The following is an 18,277-nucleotide window of genomic DNA, read 5'->3' as shown; positions in this document are numbered from 1 at the left end:
GAGTGATGTAGAATTACATTGAGAGGTCAAAAGAGAAAGCATTAACAAGGAGTCGACACCAACCATGTCAGATTTTGATGAAACTTGGTACAATTACTTCTTTTATCATCCTGAAAGCACTTGTAAAATTTTTTTGCTCTATCTCTTATAGTTTTTTTTTATAAATTTTTAAAGTTTTTAGATTTGGCGTTGTTTCAGCAATCGGAAATCGTAACTTAAACGTGTCCTCACAACTAAAAAAATTTTTATATTAAAGAATACTCAAGATATCAGTATGAAATTTTGGAATAAGTTTGTGTATTATATATAAATGTTAAAAAAAATTACCATAAAGATATATTAAAACCTTCCAAATGAATAAAAATTTACAAGTTTTTTTTTTTAGCTAACGGATGTTTAGTTTTACAAAAACTGCAATATCTAGAGTCTCAGACCTGATAGAAAGCTCAAATTTGTTTTAAAATACTCTTAATTGTATAGGCTATTAGATAAAAGAAAAATTATGTTGGCTTTTTAACCTGTTTAATAATTATCTAATTTTTAAAATAATAATAATTATATTTTAAAAATAAAAAGTACCAAGTGACTTAGACACCGAAAATAAGTTTTTGTCTTCTTCGAGTAACAATGTACGCTTGGATTTTGTTTTGTTACTCCTGTGTTTTGAAGTAAAAAATTATTACAGTGTTAAATAGTGCTTGGATAGTATTTTATTAAGTTTATTCGAACGTTCAGTAAGTACTGTTACTTAGTTTACAGAGATTCTTTTTACAGAGATTCTTTTCCAATATCCTATAAAAGTAACCAGAACAGTAATCAGACCAAAAGTGAAATCAGTATGTCAGATATTCAAACCTGTAGTGTAGGGTTATTTAAAAAATCTGACTGTTTCCAAACAACCTACACACCTTCAAAACAGTTACAGCCGGTATCTGAATTGAGCGAGGAAGAAAAAGATTTGATCCACTTACGATCTGGAATTAATCTGTGTGAATTTAAGAATATATGTTCATACCACAGCTACTACTTTTCAAACGTTTTTGAAAAGTATCAAACAACATGTGTAGACCCACTAAAAAACACAAAAAGCCCATCAAAAAATCATTGAAAAGTGTAGGCTTGGATTTTTCTAAACAATTACTGACAAAAAATATTAGCATAAAACCTGGATAAAAGTTTTGCTCAACATGCCGTAACTTTTGTGAGGGAAAATAAAGAGTTGAAGTCAATGAAAGTGAAACAGATGATGAAGTCATGGTTGAATTAGAATCACAGGAATCCAGAAATGAATCCCTCGTACAAACAAACATTGCTCTTGATAATTTAGGTTTAACACTGATAGAGCTTCATGGCTTGTCAGAACAAAGTAAAGAGTCTTATTTTAAAAGGAAGGTTAGCAGTATTGAAAAGACTGCAAAAAAGGCGGTTTCAAAAGCATTAAAATATGATGCACCAAGTTCTGATGATGACGAAGAAGATACAAGTGTGGTTGAGAAAGCAAAGGATTTTGATGTAATGATTTCTCTTATGAAAGAGAAGATTTCATCTGTTGGGAGGTCTAGAAAAATCCAGATTCTTACCTTGGCTCCAGATTCTTGGAGTCAAAATAAAGTGACGAAAGAATTTAATGTAAGTGAGTACATGGTGCGACAAGCTAGAAAGCTAAAATCCGAAAACGGTATTTTGGAAACTCCTGGTCCAAAAAAAGGTAAAACTCTTTCTGAAAATACAGTAAGACTTGTAACAGATTTTTATGAAAAGGATGAAAGTTCCAGAGTGCTACCTGGAACAAAAGACAAAGTAAGTGTTCAAAAAAATGTGTACATGCAAAAAAGACTCATTTTGTGTAACTTGAGAGAACTCTATTATTCTTTCTAATGGGAGAATCCCGAGGTAGAAGTAGGATTTTCAAAATTTTGTTTCTTGAGACCTAAATGGTGTATCCTTGCTGGTGCTGCAGGCACACACACTGTATGTGTATGCAGTATCCACCAGAATGTTAAACTATTACTGGATGCTGTGAAAATTGAAGAATCTTATAAAGACCTAATTAAGATGCTTGTGTGCAACACGGAAAACCAAAACTGCATGCTACGTCATTGCGACAGCTGTACTGCAAATACTGCACTAACTGAGTACTTATCTGAAAAACTAAGTGAAGATTATGATTTAGAAGAAGAAATTGTAATCAGTCAGTGGGTTAACACAGACAGGGCCGAAATGATCAAACAGTCGTATCAGTGTTGAAGATTACATTTCTTTATTGGTTAGGTCATTGGAAAAGCTCACCCCGCATTCGTTTATAGCAAAATCCCAATCAGCAGCCTTTAAACGATTGAAAGAAGACCCATCACCCAAAACAGCAATTATTGTGATGGGTTTCAGTGAAAATTATTCCTTCGTTATACAAAATGAGATACAAAGTTACCACTGGAATAGAGGTGGTTTTACTCTACACCCAGTTGGAGTTTTTCTAAGAAATGAGGAAAACAATGTTTTTGTTTCCAACCAATGTTTTATTAGTGATGACCAAGAACGTGATACTGGTTTTGTTAACTTTGTACAAAGAGAAATTACAAAGTGGCTGTCATCACATCATACTGACATTGACTCAGTTCACTACTTTACAGATGGTTGTGCTGGGCAGTACAAAAATAAAAACAGTTTTAAAAATTTGACTGAACACTTGAGAGACTTTAATTTGAAGGCCCAACACTCTTTTTTTGCAACAAGTCAAGGGAAGTCAATTTGTGATGGCCTAGGAGGAACTATTAAAAGAATTTTAAGGAAAGCTAGTCTACAGCTTTCAGACAAAGAACAAATAATGACAGTAATCGATGTGTGTTCATTTTCACTTTATTGACAAAAAAGAAGCTTATTTGCTACGGTTAAAACGAGAAAACCGTTTTTCAGCAACCCGAACCATTCCTGGAACAACAAGTTTTCATAACTTCAAACCACTTCCAAACAACCAACCCTGAAATTAGAAGGACTACAGATAGTGTCAAACCCTCCTTACTCTTTTCTTTCCATTCATCTTCTGATTGGGTTCGTGTTGAACCATTCATAAATAGCTATGTGGCTGTAAATTATGATGGTAACTGGTACTTTGGACTGGTAAAAACAATATTCAATGATGAAGAAGATGCAGAAATTCTATTTCTACATCCTTCAGGACCAGCTGCATCATTTTATTGGCCTGAAAGAGAAGATTCTTGCATAGTGCCTTTGGAGCACATAGTCTGTGTAGTAGACGCACCTCAATCAAGCGGCACTGGAAGAATGTATTACTTCAATAAAGACTGTATCAAAAGAACTGAAAGCTCTTGGATGAAGTGGAAAAACAAGTTAAATCAGCATTAATGTTTATTAAAAAGACAAAATTACTCAAAAAATTCGATGTTTTAAGCAATCAGTTGGGTTATACAAATGTGTCTTAAGTACACTATCTTTGTACATAATTCTAATGTAATCTACTATAATTAATAAACAATTAATGGAAAATCTCATATAAGATGTGAAACAAATACTAACAAAGAGATAGAGGGGCTGGCCAGTACTTACCTCAGCTCAGTACAGCCGATAGATACACATAAAACAGAACTAAAAATTTACATTCCTAGCTTTCGGAACTTTGTTCCTTCATCAGGGAGGAGAGAGGGGAAAAAAGGGAAGAAGGGAAAGTGGATTCAGTTACTCACAACCCAGGTTATGAAGCAACAGGGAAAGGAAAACAGGGAGGGTAGCAAGGATGGAGGCATGGTTGTCAGAGGGAAGCCAAAGATATTCTATTGTAAGTACTGTGCCAGCTTCAATCCAAAGAGGATGCATACAGAAGTAAAGAGGTATATAGTATAAAGATAAACACAACTATGTAGGATGAAAAGATGCGTGAATGGCTAAAGAGGAAAGGGAAAGAGGAGAAGACTGAAGAGTGAATGGGAGTGAGGTTGTTTAACGTAGGTTCAGTCCAGGGGGATGGCGGGATGAAAGGATGTGTTGGAGTGCAAGTTCCCATCTCCGCAGTTCAGAGGGACTGGTGTTGGGTGGGAGAAGCCAAATGGCACATACGGTGTAGCAGGTTCCTAGGTCCCTAGAATTATGCTGGAGGGCATGCTCCGCTACTGGGTATTGGGCATCTCCTAGGTGGACAGTTCGTCTGTGTCCGTTCATGCGCTCAGCCAGTTTAGTTGTTGTCATGCCGATGTAAAAGGCTGTGCAGTGCAGGCATGTCAGTTGATAAATGACGTGTAGTTTCACATGTAGCCCTGCCTTGAATTGTGTATGTTTTACCAGTAGCGGGGCTGGAGTAGGTGGTTGTGGGGGGATGTATGGGGCAGGTTTTGCAGCAGGGTCGGTTACAGGGGTAGGAACCGCTGGGTAGAGAAGGTAGTCTGGGAATATTGTAGGGTTTAACAAGGATGTTACGGAGGTTAGGGGGGCGACGAAAGGCAACTCTGGGTGGTGTGGGGAGAATTTTGTCAAGGGATGATCTCATTTCAGGGGTTGACTTGAGAAAGTCATATCCCTGGCGGAGTAATTTGTTGATGTTTTCGAGGCCAGGATAATATTGGGTGACAAGGGGGATGCTTCTGTGTGGTCTGGTGGTAGGAACATTGTTGTTGGACGGGGAGGAATGTATTGCTCGGGAAATCTGTTTGTGGACAAGGTCTGCAGGATAGTTGCGGGAGAGGAAAGCACTGGTCAGGTTATTGGTGTAATTGTTGAGGGATTCATCACTGGAGCAGATACGTTTGCCACGAATACCTAGGCTGTAGGGAAGGGAGCGTTTGATGTGGAAAGGATGGCAGCTATCAAAGTGAAGGTACTGTTGTTTGTTTGTGGGTTTGATATGGACAGAGGTGTGGATGTGAGCTTCAACAAGATGAAGGTCAACATCCAGGAAGGTGGCTTGGGTTTTGGAGAAGGACCAGGTGAAATTCAGATTCGAAAAGGAGTTGAGGTTATGGAGGAAATTAAGGAGTGTTTCTTCACCATGAGTCCAGACCACAAAGATGTCATCTATAAACCTATACCAGGCCAGGGGAAGCAGCTGTTGGGTCTTCAGGAAAGCCTCCTCCATGCGGCCCATGAGGAGGTTGGCATAGGAGGGAGCCATCCTGGTTCCCATGGCCGTTCCCCTGATTTGTTTGTAGGTCTGGCCTTCAAAAGTGAAGTAATTATGGGTGAGGATGAAGTTGGTAAGTGTGATAAGGAACGAGGTTTTTGGAAGATCTTCGGGTGGGCATTGGGAGAGGTAGTGCTCAAGGGCAGAGAGACCATGGGTATGTGGGATGTTTGTGTAAAGGGATGTAGCATCTATGGTGACAAGAAAGGTTTCAGGTGGGAGAGGAGTGGGAATGGATTTGAGGCGTTCTAGGAAGTGGTTTGTGTCTTTGATGTAGGATGGGAGTCTGCGGGTGATAGGTTGTAGGTGCTGGTCTACCAGAGCCGAGATACGTTTGGTTGGGGATTTGAAGCCTGCTACAATGGGACGGCCAGGATGGTTCTCTTTGTGGATTTTGGGTAATAGGTAGAAGGTAGGGGTATGTGGCTCAGGTGGAGTGAGTAATTCTATGGAAGCCATTGTGAGGCCTTGTGAGGGACCTTGGATTTTTAGGATTTTTTGCAGCTCAGTCTGGATGAAGGGAATGGGATCCTGGGTAACAGCTTTGTAGGTTGAGGTGTCAGAGAGTTGACGCAGTCCTTCTGCCACATACTCCACACGGTCAAGTACGACAGTTGTGGAGCCTTTATCCGCCGGGAGGATGACAATAGAGCGGTCTATTTTCAGCTCCTTAATGGCACGGGATTCAGCTGGGGTGATGTTGGGGGTTGTCGGGATGTTCTTCAAGAAGGACTGGGAAGCAACACTGGATGTGAGGAATTCCTGAAATGTCTGCAAGGGATGGTTTTGGGGGAGGGGAGGAGGATCCCTTTGAGAAGGCAGTCAGAACTGTTCTAGACAGGGTTCAACACTGGGTCTAGTATTTGGGGGCTGTGTTTGGGTAGTGAAGTGATATTTCCAGTTGAGGTTCCGGGTGAATGAGAGGAGATCTTTAACCAGGGCAGTGTGGTTGAATTTAGGTATGGGGCTAAAGGTTAAGCCTTTTGATAGAACAGATGTCTCTGGAGGAGAGAGGGATCTGGAGGAGAGGTTTAGGACTGAATTGGGACTGGTGATATGTCTCCTCCAGATCCCTCTCTCCTCCAGAGACATCTGTTCTATCAAAAGGCTTAACCTTTAGCCCCACACCTAAATTCAACCACACTGCCCTGGTTAAAGATCTCCTCTCATTCACCCGGAACCTCAACTGGAAATATCACTTCACTACCCAAACACAGCCCCCAAATACTAGACCCAGTGTTGAACCCTGTCTAGAACAGTTCCGACTGCCTTCTCAAAGGGATCCTCCTCCCCTCCCCCAAAACCATCCCTTGCAGACATTTCAGGAATTCTTCACATCCAGTGTTGCCTCCCAGTCCTTCTTGAAGAACATCCCGACAACCCCCAACATCACCCCAGCTGAATCCCGTGCCATTAAGGAGCTGAAAATAGACCGCTCTATTGTCATCCTCCCGGCGGATAAAGGCTCCACAACTGTCGTACTTGACCGTGTGGAGTATGTGGCAGAAGGACTGCGTCAACTCTCTGACACCTCAACCTACAAAGCTGTTACCCAGGATCCCATTCCCTCCATCCAGACTGAGCTGCAAAAAATCCTAAAAATCCAAGGTCCCTCACAAGGCCTCACAACGGCTTCCATAGACTTACTCACTCCACCTGAGCCACGTACCCCTACCTTCTACCTATTACCCAAAATCCACAAAGAGAACCATCCTGGCCGTCCCATTGTAGCAGGCTTCAAATCCCCAACCGAACATATCTCAGCTCTGGTAGACCAGCACCTACAACCTATCACCCGCAGACTGCCATCCTACATCAAAGACACAAACCACTTCCTAGAACGCCTCAAATCCATTCCCACTCCTCTCCCACCTGAAACCTTTCTTGTCACCATAGATGCTACATCCCTTTACAAAAACATCCCACATACCCATGGTCTCTCTGCCCTTGAGCACTACCTCTCCCAACGCCCACCCGAAGATCTTCCAAAAACCTCGTTCCTTATCACACTTACCAACTTCATCCTCACCCATAATTACTTCACTTTTGAAGGCCAGACCTACAAACAAATCAGGGGAACGGCCATGGGAACCAGGATGGCTCCCTCCTATGCCAACCTCCTCATGGGCCGCATGGAGGAGGCTTTCCTGAAGACCCAACAGCTGCTTCCCCTGGCCTGGTATAGGTTTATAGATGACATCTTTGTGGTCTGGACTCATGGTGAAGAAACACTCCTTAATTTCCTCCATAACCTCAACTCCTTTTCGAATCTGAATTTCACCTGGTCCTTCTCCAAAACCCAAGCCACCTTCCTGGATGTTGACCTTCATCTTGTTGAAGCTCACATCCACACCTCTGTCCATATCAAACCCACAAACAAACAACAGTACCTTCACTTTGATAGCTGCCATCCTTTCCACATCAAACGCTCCCTTCCCTACAGCCTAGGTATTCGTGGCAAACGTATCTGCTCCAGTGACGAATCCCTCAACAATTACACCAATAACCTGACCAGTGCTTTCCTCTCCCGCAACTATCCTGCAGACCTTGTCCACAAACAGATTTCCCGAGCAATACATTCCTCCCCGTCCAACAACAATGTTCCTACCACCAGACCACACAGAAGCATCCCCCTTGTCACCCAATATTATCCTGGCCTCGAAAACATCAACAAATTACTCCGCCAGGGATATGACTTTCTCAAGTCAACCCCTGAAATGAGATCATCCCTTGACAAAATTCTCCCCACACCACCCAGAGTTGCCTTTCGTCGCCCCCCTAACCTCCGTAACATCCTTGTTAAACCCTACAATATTCCCAGACTACCTTCTCTACCCAGCGGTTCCTACCCCTGTAACCGACCCCGCTGCAAAACCTGCCCCATACATCCCCCCACAACCACCTACTCCAGCCCCGCTACTGGTAAAACATACACAATTCAAGGCAGGGCTACGTGTGAAACTACACATGTCATTTATCAACTGACATGCCTGCACTGCACAGCCTTTTACATCGGCATGACAACAACTAAACTGGCTGAGCGCATGAACGGACACAGACGAACTGTCCGCCTAGGAGATGCCCAATACCCAGTAGCGGAGCATGCCCTCCAGCATAATTCTAGGGACCTAGGAACCTGCTACACCGTATGTGCCATTTGGCTTCTCCCACCCAACACCAGTCCCTCTGAACTGCGGAGATGGGAACTTGCACTCCAACACATCCTTTCATCCCGCCATCCCCCTGGACTGAACCTACGTTAAACAACCTCACTCCCATTCATTCACTCTTCAGTCTTCTCCTCTTTCCCTTTTCTCTTTAGCCATTCACGCATCTTTTCATCCTACATAGTTGTTTTTATCTTTATACTATATACCTCTTTACTTCTGTATGCATCCTCTTTGGATTGAAGCTGGCACAGTACTTACAATAGAATATCTTTGGCTTCCCTCTGACAACCATGCCTCCATCCTTGCTACCCTCCCTGTTTACCTTTCCCTGTTGCTTCATAACCTGGGTTGTGAGTAACTGAATCCACTTTCCCTTCTTCCCTTTTTTCCCCTCTCTCCTCCCTGATGAAGCAACAAAGTTCCGAAAGCTAGGAATGTAAATTTTTAGTTCTGTTTTATGTGTATCTATCGGCTGTACTGAGCTGAGGTAAGTACTGGCCAGCCCCTCTATCTCTTTGTTAGTATTTGTTTCACATAATTAATAAACATGTTAAAAAGCCATCATTATTTTTGTTTTATCAAGTAGCCTATATGTTTAAGAGTAAATTAAAACAAATTTGAGCATTCTATCAGGTCTGAGACTCTAGATATTGCAATTCTTATAAAACAAAACATCCGTTAAAAAAAAGAAAAAAATACATATATATATTTTTTTTCATAGAAAATATTAATATATTTCAATAGTATCATTTTTATCTTCAAATATGTATAATAAATAAACTTGCTGCAAAAATTCATGATGCTATCTAGAAGAGTTTTTAAGATAAGCAATTTTAAAGTTTTGAATACAAATTAAATTTACCATTTCGGAAGGTTCGGAAAACACAAAACATAAAAAATTTATAAAAAAAAACTATAAGAGATACAGCAAAAACATTTTGCAGGTGTTGTCAGGATGGTATTAGAACCATTTGAGCCAAATTTCATGAAAATCGAAGGAGGTGGGTGTAAAATTTATTTTTTATTGGGTGATTTGATGTGGAATGACCCGGGAGCTAGAAGAGAGTGGAGGTGATAGTTGTACCACATATGTACTGCCGCATATTGTGTTTGTGGCCAGTGAAAAATATCAGTGTTTGCATAGTGCTGCATTTATGATCGTGGCATGTACCGCGATTAAAGACCTAGTGACTTTACGTGTCATGTTGCTCATTTGCTGAAACTGTGTTTGGATTCATTAAACATAAGCCTTTGATATGCAAACTGTAAGCTGTGTATACACCGTAAAAATAATGTTTATGATTGTAGACAGCACGAACTGTTCAGTGCATACCATATACTGTGGAATGAAACAGGAAATATGGTTACACATTTTTGTGTCATATATTGGCATGAAGAACTTTAACTGTGTATGTACGATGTGCTGATCACAGGTGACTGATTATGTAAACAATTTTACATGCCACTCATTGTTTGATTTAAACTGCAGACTAATGATTCACAGTACAATCAACTTTATTTACTTTCGTAGTATACTGTGCAAAGTGCTATGCTGTGATCATAAATTGTAAATCAGAAAACTGTGGCTAATGTGTGTAACAGAAATTATGACATCAGGTTACGTCACATGTTAATAGAAAGAAGCATGTGTTATATTTGTTGTTGCATGCAGATACACAAATTGCAATTATACCTACAAACATTGAGCATTCCTGTTAAATTTGTAACAGGTGTCCCTGATCAAGAAGCTCAGCGAGACAATGTCAATTACTGGATAACATGCTCAAGGATCAAGGACCAATGAGGCAGATGTTGACAACTCACAGACTGCATAAGCTAAGTCGAAACTGTTTTGAAGAAACAGTGACTAAGAGACACCGTGAATAACATTGTTCAAATCAGTGATGTTAAAGCTCAATATGCATAAGCAAGAGTAACTTTTCATGGTAATTAATTTCATGTAATTATAAAGTGTCATTACAACATTGTTTTGATTTCTTTTCAATAATAATTTTCAGAATAATGGTTATAACTTAGTTTTGTCCATTATAATTCTTTCCTTAATCATCAAAATTTTGCAAACTCACTAATGACATAGTCTGTATTATTGCAAAAAAATTGCTATCGGTATTGACAAGATAAAGGTTAGTTTTATTCCCTTTCATTTGCTTTTAATTGCCAATGCTTGTTTGTTTATATATTTCTAAGTGTTTATCTGCATTTGGATGTTTTATTGTTTCGTATTTCATCTCGTGCAAATATTTGTGCTCTGCCAATGAATTCTGCACACTATGCATTATCTGCCATTGCATTATTAAGCAGAAACATATCACGAGTTGTTCAGTTTGTTTAGGAGAATTTTTTATCAGTGGTAATTGTTTGATTTGTGCTAATGGGTGATCATTCACGTTGTTATGTTTTTTGGTAATGTGTGAATGTAATGTTCAGCCAAATTGAAGGAAAGTAGAGTATTCCTGTTTCCGGTTAATTTAAAATTTCTGGCCACGCAGATTTGAGTACTGTCAGTCTGAGCAGTTGAACACGTTTGTTTCAAACCCACTCGAGGTTCGAGAGGTGCTGGTTCAGATGATACAGTTACATTATGTGATATCCACTGATCTGTTATCGCCACAGGTAACTGCTGTTTTATTCGAATTGTGTAATGCTGCAGGAATGACATGCTATTCAAAAAGATTTATAGGAAAGTGTGCATGAAAACCAGACACACACACAATCACTGCCAAAGCCAGATGTGTCTGCGACTAAACATTCCCACTATATGGTGAGCAGTAAGCTATCCTTTGCATAATTTTGTCATTTAGGCAAATTGAATATATATTTGCAGAGCATTCCTAAAAGAGAAACTTGTCCCCCAAATAGGCTGGAAAAAAAAGGAGGAAAGAAATACCCTAACCCACAAGAACTGTCCTGGGAAATCAAACAATGTATCAGAGCTGGAAAAACTACGCACTACTGTTGTATACAAGATTTCATCTGCTATGAAAGGTTAAACTACAGACAAAGGTACATATTACATTAATTTTATGTAAGTGATTGTGAGACAATGTGAGAAAACCACACACATTAGACAGCATTCTATCTGAACTGCAGCTGGCAGGGAGAACTCTGAGTACAGGTTCCTTCTGGACCATGTTAACGGGAGTATATATGGTAAAATTGGGTCAAAAAGTGACATTTTTCTGATTATTACCTCTTAACAATATTTGAACTTGCCTGAATAATTTGATACATCATTTGTTGATTACTTCCAATTGGAAGGGTAGTTTATATTATTTCAAAGTTAATGGTGCAAGTCCAAAAAATCCAGTCATTCTGCACTGACTTCCTTAAGTATATCTCTGGAACCATTCAATCTAGAAGGCTCTGGTTTTCAGCTACTTATTCCTTAAATTCGTATTAATGTTCATGTTAAGAGGTTGGATGCAGTATGTAAACAGAAATGGCGGTATTGCACATGCATTTTGTAGGGACTCTATATGGTAAAGTACGACTTACACACAAAGACAGTGATGAATTCCAACAGTATTATGGAATGGCAATAAGAAGCAATACATATGACCTACAAGGGATGAAAAGAGCAGTGTGGGCTACATTCTTCCACAAATTATCCACTGATGATACACCTATACATGATCTTTGCCCATGTGGTGCCAATTCATGGTGCAACTACCGCAAAGCTCAGGCAGCGGGTACAGAGGGAAAATTTAGGCACAAAAATAGCATACCATCTTCAATGATCGAAGCTACTAAATGAATATATAGAGAGTTAACTTCTCCTGACCTTTCCAAATGTCCACATGGTCGAAAGCAAAACCCAAATCAGAAAGCACTCCGTCTTCAGGCCACGAGTGGCCTACCCGGACCATCCGAAAAAATGGCTCTGAGCACTATGGGACTTAACTTCTGAGGTCATCAGTCCCGGACCATCCAACCGCCGTGTCATCCTCATTGAATGATGCGGATAGGAGAGGCGTGGGGTCAGCACACTGCTCTCCTGGTCGTAAGATGGTATTCTTGACCGAAGCCGCTACTATTTGGTCGAGTAGCTCCTCAATTGGCATCATGAGGCTGAGTGCACCCCGAAAAACGGAAACAGCGCATGGCGGCCTGGATGGTTACCCATCCAAGTGCCAACCACACCCGACAGCACTTAACTTTGGTGATCTCACAGGAACCGGTGTACCCACTGCGGCAAGGCCGTTGCCAAAACCCAAATCAGACTTTCAATAATGTTATTTGGACCCAAATACCAAATAAAAATCTTTGTACGAATAAAAACTCTATGTCTGGGTGTTTGTGACGCTTTGATAACATTTAATGCTGAAAATAAGGAAAGACTTAGGGTACTAGAGCAACTTGGTATCACTCTAGGAGCCAACACACCACAAGCCTTCCAGCAAATGGATTGACTTAACATCATGAAAGCCCAACGTGCAGCAGAAGAAATGACTAAAGAAGCAAGAGGCAGGAAAAGAAAAAAAGCTTTTACTTTTTCAGGCTGATCAAAACCAGGGGCTGACATGCCTCCATATGTAAATTAACATCGAATGAAACATTAAAACTTGAGTTCCTGAAAATGGTTTCCTTTAATATTTGACCCATTATCTCAGGAAATACTACAGATGTGCATATCTAATTTTACACTATGTTGCCTCTTAGCTGGTGCTGAACCACCAAAACACTTATAGCTATAATGGTTTTTTACTTACAGAAGCAAAAGTGGATTTGAAAAATTGAACATAAAAAAACATAAACTAGTTACTTGTCTGTATGTTATGATTATGGTTCAGTAATCAGAAAAGGAATGAAACTATACTTCCCAAAAAATTCAGATCTCTATCTTTCAAAGGTTCTGAGATAATGAGTCATCATCAATGTTGCAAATTTAACACTGGAGGTATGGGATCTAAGCCCCTTGAAGAAGGAAGAATTTCAAGGTGGTCAGAAATTAGTCACAAGCTCAGATTGGGTATGTGAATGGGAAACTGTGAGGACTGCGTTACAAAATCATCTCAGCATTCTTTTCAAACTGATTTAGGATAAAACTTGCCTCTTTGGTCAAATGATTTCATAATGATGCTTGATTCAAGGATAGCTAGAGTCAATCTCGATGGTGGAAGAAATTTCTGTTGGCAACAATATCCTGGGTTAAATTACAAACCTTTCTGCACTGTCTCGTCCAACAAAGTTAATGATGCATCCTTCAGATTCCAGTATTTAGTTCAGCAGCACTGGTGATGTTACTCAAGACAAGCAAACATGTGACAGAGCACACTATGTACTGGCACTGAGTACCAAACTTTCTGTTCTCTTTTACAAACGGTCATCACAGTTACTATCGCCACCATCAATAACATGATAGCATACTGCGCACACTCGTGAACACTACACATTTGTCCAGCAATCACTTTCGAAATGCAAAACTGCCAGAAGGACAACATCTAAACGGCTTGCACCAGTTAATGGACAATATGGAAAATAGATATGCATTTAGCGGGCACATAGCATACCTTGTACACATGTGAAGAATAGCTGTCTTTGTGTTAGCAAGGTAACATGTATAGCCAAAAATCACTGTTTAATCTTAGTTGAATTAAACAACTATAAAATAAATTTACATAATATGAGCTAAAGCCACTCTCTCACCACAGACAGGTAAAAATGGAAATGTCGTGTGGCTAGGGCCTCCCGTCGGGTAGACCGTTCGCCTGGTGCAGGTCTTTCGATTTGACGCCACTTCGGCGACCTGCGCGTCGATGGGGATGAAATGATGATGATTAGGACAACACAACACCCAGTCCCTGAGCGGAGAAAATTTCCGACCCAGCCGGGAATCGAACCCGGGCCCTTAGGATTGACAGTCTGTCATGCTGACCACTCAGCTACCAGGGCGGACACCACAGACAGGTGATGCCCCATCGAAATCACCCACTCGAAGCATTAAACAGTGCAGCTGCATCAGATCCCAGCCAACAGCTTATTTAATTACTAATTATCTTGTAGACAACTGCCTTTTTGTGGGATTGTGCTGCTAGCTCAAAATCTGACTCATTTTCTTGCACCAAACATAAATTTTTTCTCACCTACTTTGCTGTTTATTTTATATTAATGCTGCTCACTTGGGCAAACGACAACATAATTTATCACTGTGTTAGCTGAAGCAATAATGAAGGTATAGTTATGGGCTCTGTGAAACAACAGTGGAATAGTGTGAAACAATTTTATTTGTGGTTGGCGCACTTTATACATAGGCGCACGCACCCAATCGAGGGGTAAGTATGCTCATCATGAGAATATGTGTCACTCTGAACAGCAGTCTACAAGATAAGTGTCTTCCCTGAGGTACTTGAGGCCTACTTCAGACCTCATCCAATCATTAGACAGTATTATAAACAGCCAAATGCTTGGAAGATGAAAATGAAAGGTTTCATTGTGTCAAAAATCAATGCAAAAAGAAACAGTACCTAGCTTTACTGTTACGAAGGGCCCACAATAGGACAGGACTAGTATTGGAAGATGACAAAATGTATCTCTCATACATCTGCCTATGCACAAGGATGAACATGAGATTTATCCACTAAAACTGTCCTGATCAGCATTCCAAGGTCTGCCATAATCATAATTTTGTTATGGAGTGTAATACTTACCACACAACAAGAGCACCAGTGTTTTCCATAAAGAACACCAAGTAATATGCAAGGTACGAATATCTAGTCGGTCCATCACGTGGGGCCACAAAAGTCAAAATATATGCAAATCCCAGAGCAGCACTAAAGAGCAACTCCTCGCAGCGGCTGGTACAGACTGCAGTAGGTTGGTGGCTCAGAGCCAGCCACGCTGACATCACCATCCAGTGAGCCAGGCAGACCATCCCCATCCAGGCAGGATAGAGCGCAGCCAGTAGACTCAAAGCCAGAACACGTGACACTGCAACAGGTATACATGGGGCATGAAGGCAACAACTTTCTTGTGTGATCTGTATATAGAATACACGCTGCAACTGCATACTGCTGTGTAATACTGTTTCAACATTGGATAACATTCAGAACAACCTTCCACTACTCATCAGAGACTTGCCAAAACTTCGTGTTCATTTGGTCAACAGAAAACTCAACTAATCTTCTCTTTCCTCCCTTGTCATTTATCTGTTTCTTTTCTCCACAACACTTATTTATATTTAGTTTCACTTCTCATATTATAGGCCCAATTGTCTAACGGTAAAGTGTGTGCCTAGGAAACAAAATGTTGCGAGATCAAACCCTGGTTGAACCACAGTTCTTTTCAGTCTGACTTTAACCTATCCTTTACATCTCAATGATGTGATGATCTGCCCGAAGAACAAATGGTTTGAAGTCCACGTTAACTGTAAGTCCCCTTTCCCCAGTATGATCACTATGGTAGGTCATGGACGTATGTCATCGAAGGGGCGTCCAACTTAAAGACTTGCACCAGGTTGTTGAGCCACACGAAATTATAATTACTTCTCATCTCACTTCCCAACAAACCGCACCAATCTGTGGTGTGTGTGTGTGTGTGTGTGTGTGTGTGTGTGTGTGTGTGTGTGAGAGAGAGAGAGAGAGAGAGAGAGAGAGAGAGAGAGAGAGAGAGAGAATCAAGTTACAACAAGCAAGACCCAAGTGAAATGGGTACGTCAAAGTCACTAAGTATTCTTCTACCAACTTATTAGTGCTCAACTGATTCTCTTGTATGGCAGGTACAAATTAAACAGAAACAGTCATTGTGTCCAACCCAGTACTGTAATAACCAAACTGCTGGTACATGCACACAATATGAAAATCTCTCTCTCTCTGATCCACACACTGTTTTACCTATAGTTCATCACCATCCATCAAATATAATGGTAATTTAAAAACCACTGATAACTTACACCATAAATAACAAAATTAAATCAGTGCATGGCATTCACTTTTGTTCATTCATGTTCAAATAATCATATTTTCAACAGAAACATATTCAAGAGCATTTTCTATGAGGAATAAATACCGAACCTGCACTCAACAGATGCCAGCAAAACTGCATCACAGCTCCTTGCCATGCCAATTTTTCTTTATCATCTCTGGCAAACCTTACAGATCGATGGTAAGAGGTGAGTGACCAGGCAATAGATATTAAAGAGCACGCAACAGCCCAAGACTGGAGACCTGTAAAACAAAGAGTGTCAACAATAGTGTGCAATTCATCTGTCACGAAGTTCAAACTTGTTTGACTGTGGTCTCTCTCTCTCTCTCTCTCTCTCTCTCTCTCTCTCTCTCTCTCTCTCTCTCTCTCATGCATATCAGTGAGAGGCACAACAAGCAAATACCACAAACCTTGAACTGGGCTCGTTTCTTGGATGTTTACAGCCGAAAGCAGAATCATAAGCTGAAGTACTGCTTGTGGAAAAGAATGAAGGAAACAGTGGAACAGTCTTAACAAGGAAGCATCAGAGTCTTCATCTAGCATTATTCTGTACAATTTTTGCTGTCTGATCCCATTTCCCAACTTCCCAGCAATCACACTCCGGCATCCATATGACAATGTGTCAAAATACCTACAAAGACATGAGAATAGTAATTAGCATATCAAAGTCTCTCTCAAAATGTATTTTTGCACCTTCTGTTATATGTTTTAATATCTTTGCAGATTACATATGATAAGATTAACTAGTATTGGTGAACAAAATAATTTATAATTACAAAAATAGTTTATAATCATGAGAAACTCAACATAGGCATTGGTCTCAAACTAAATAACACTACCATTAAGTGAGGTCACCAACAAAAAACACCCCACTAATTCGATTAAAAAAAATTCTTTGGGGGTTTTTGACATGTAGTCTCACTTTCAGCCTTAGATTTATAAGACAACACAACTGGTGAATGATGTCAATATACATGTTGTGGTCTTTTTCTGAAATACCATGTACTAATGACATGACATGACATACTTCCCTAACCATTCCCCCTGATGTTAGGCAATTTTTATGTTCATAGTATCACTAGAAGGCTACTGTTACTATAAAAATAGTCCAGTTCCACTACAGTAGTGTACTTCAACAGTAGTTTTAATTTGAGATGGTCAGTAGTTTGCTGTGATGTTACCATTTCTGCTACCAATGTAGTAGAGTATTTGACTTCAATGACTCGGTCATGCCTTGATGCCTTTCATGTGTGGATGGGTTTACACCTTCACAAAATTATATTCTTCCCATTTCATGACTATATGGGTCTTCCATGTAAACGAGGAATAATCATAAAAAAAATTAATTTTTCTGTGTGAATATTTTCCCCCGTTACATATGTGGGGTGGGCATTGAATTTTGTTGGAAAGATTGATTTTCCCCTCCAAATGCCAATTTTTTAAAGATTTTCACAAGCTACATTAAAGTATAGAAACTTATATGCCATGCTGTCCTTCACATAAGTGTACCTGATAATTTGGTGTCTCAAATAGATTTCCTCCTGGAAGCCTTCTCCTAGTATAGGATATTTAATTCATGCAATGTGAGTTACCTTTATTTATGAAATTTGAGTTACCATAATTTTTGTAGGATTAGTTACAATTTTGAGCAGTCAGATTGGTTCTGAATTACATACAACACAACTAACAATATATTTTAACATATTTAATGTATATCTCCATATGCCACATGAAATCCCTTTGGGAATAGCTATTTCTTCTTTACAACAACCTGCAATTTTTGCAGAATGCCTTTAAGTGTAGCTGAAAAGATGAGAAGAAGGCAGAAATTGAAAAATGAAGGCAGATATGAAGAGTAAAATCAAACACAAGGAAACTATGAAAAAATTCTGGTAAAAGAAGCAGGAACAGGAAAATTGTTTGAGTAAAAGAGAACAAGAAAGGATTACTACAGACAGGAAACGGAATGTTAGAGAAGAAAGAGTTGCCAAGTACAGGAAGCGGCTAAAGGAAGCATCTTCAGCTACACCAAGTAGTT

At 40.0% G+C, this 18,277-nt stretch overlaps 1 protein-coding gene across 1 annotated transcript in view; it reads right to left on the bottom strand.

Annotated features, from left to right (window-relative positions):
* Nucleotides 1-18,277, bottom strand: part of LOC124802548 (XK-related protein 4-like) — a 74,519-nt gene that overhangs the window by 23,151 nt on the left and 33,091 nt on the right. Inside the window, exons 3-5 of the mRNA XM_047263412.1 lie at nucleotides 16,650-16,870; nucleotides 16,329-16,481; nucleotides 14,967-15,246 (exon numbers count right to left, since the gene is read on the bottom strand). Coding sequence (XP_047119368.1) covers nucleotides 14,967-15,246; nucleotides 16,329-16,481; nucleotides 16,650-16,870 — 654 coding nt within the window. The remainder of the gene's footprint in view (nucleotides 1-14,966; nucleotides 15,247-16,328; nucleotides 16,482-16,649; nucleotides 16,871-18,277) is intronic.

Source organism: Schistocerca piceifrons, chromosome 6, assembly GCF_021461385.2.
Source record: "Schistocerca piceifrons isolate TAMUIC-IGC-003096 chromosome 6, iqSchPice1.1, whole genome shotgun sequence".
NCBI lineage: Eukaryota > Metazoa > Arthropoda > Insecta > Orthoptera > Acrididae > Schistocerca > Schistocerca piceifrons.
The sequence above is the reverse complement of the archived record's forward strand: the minus strand, read 5'-3'. Positions and strand labels throughout refer to the sequence as shown.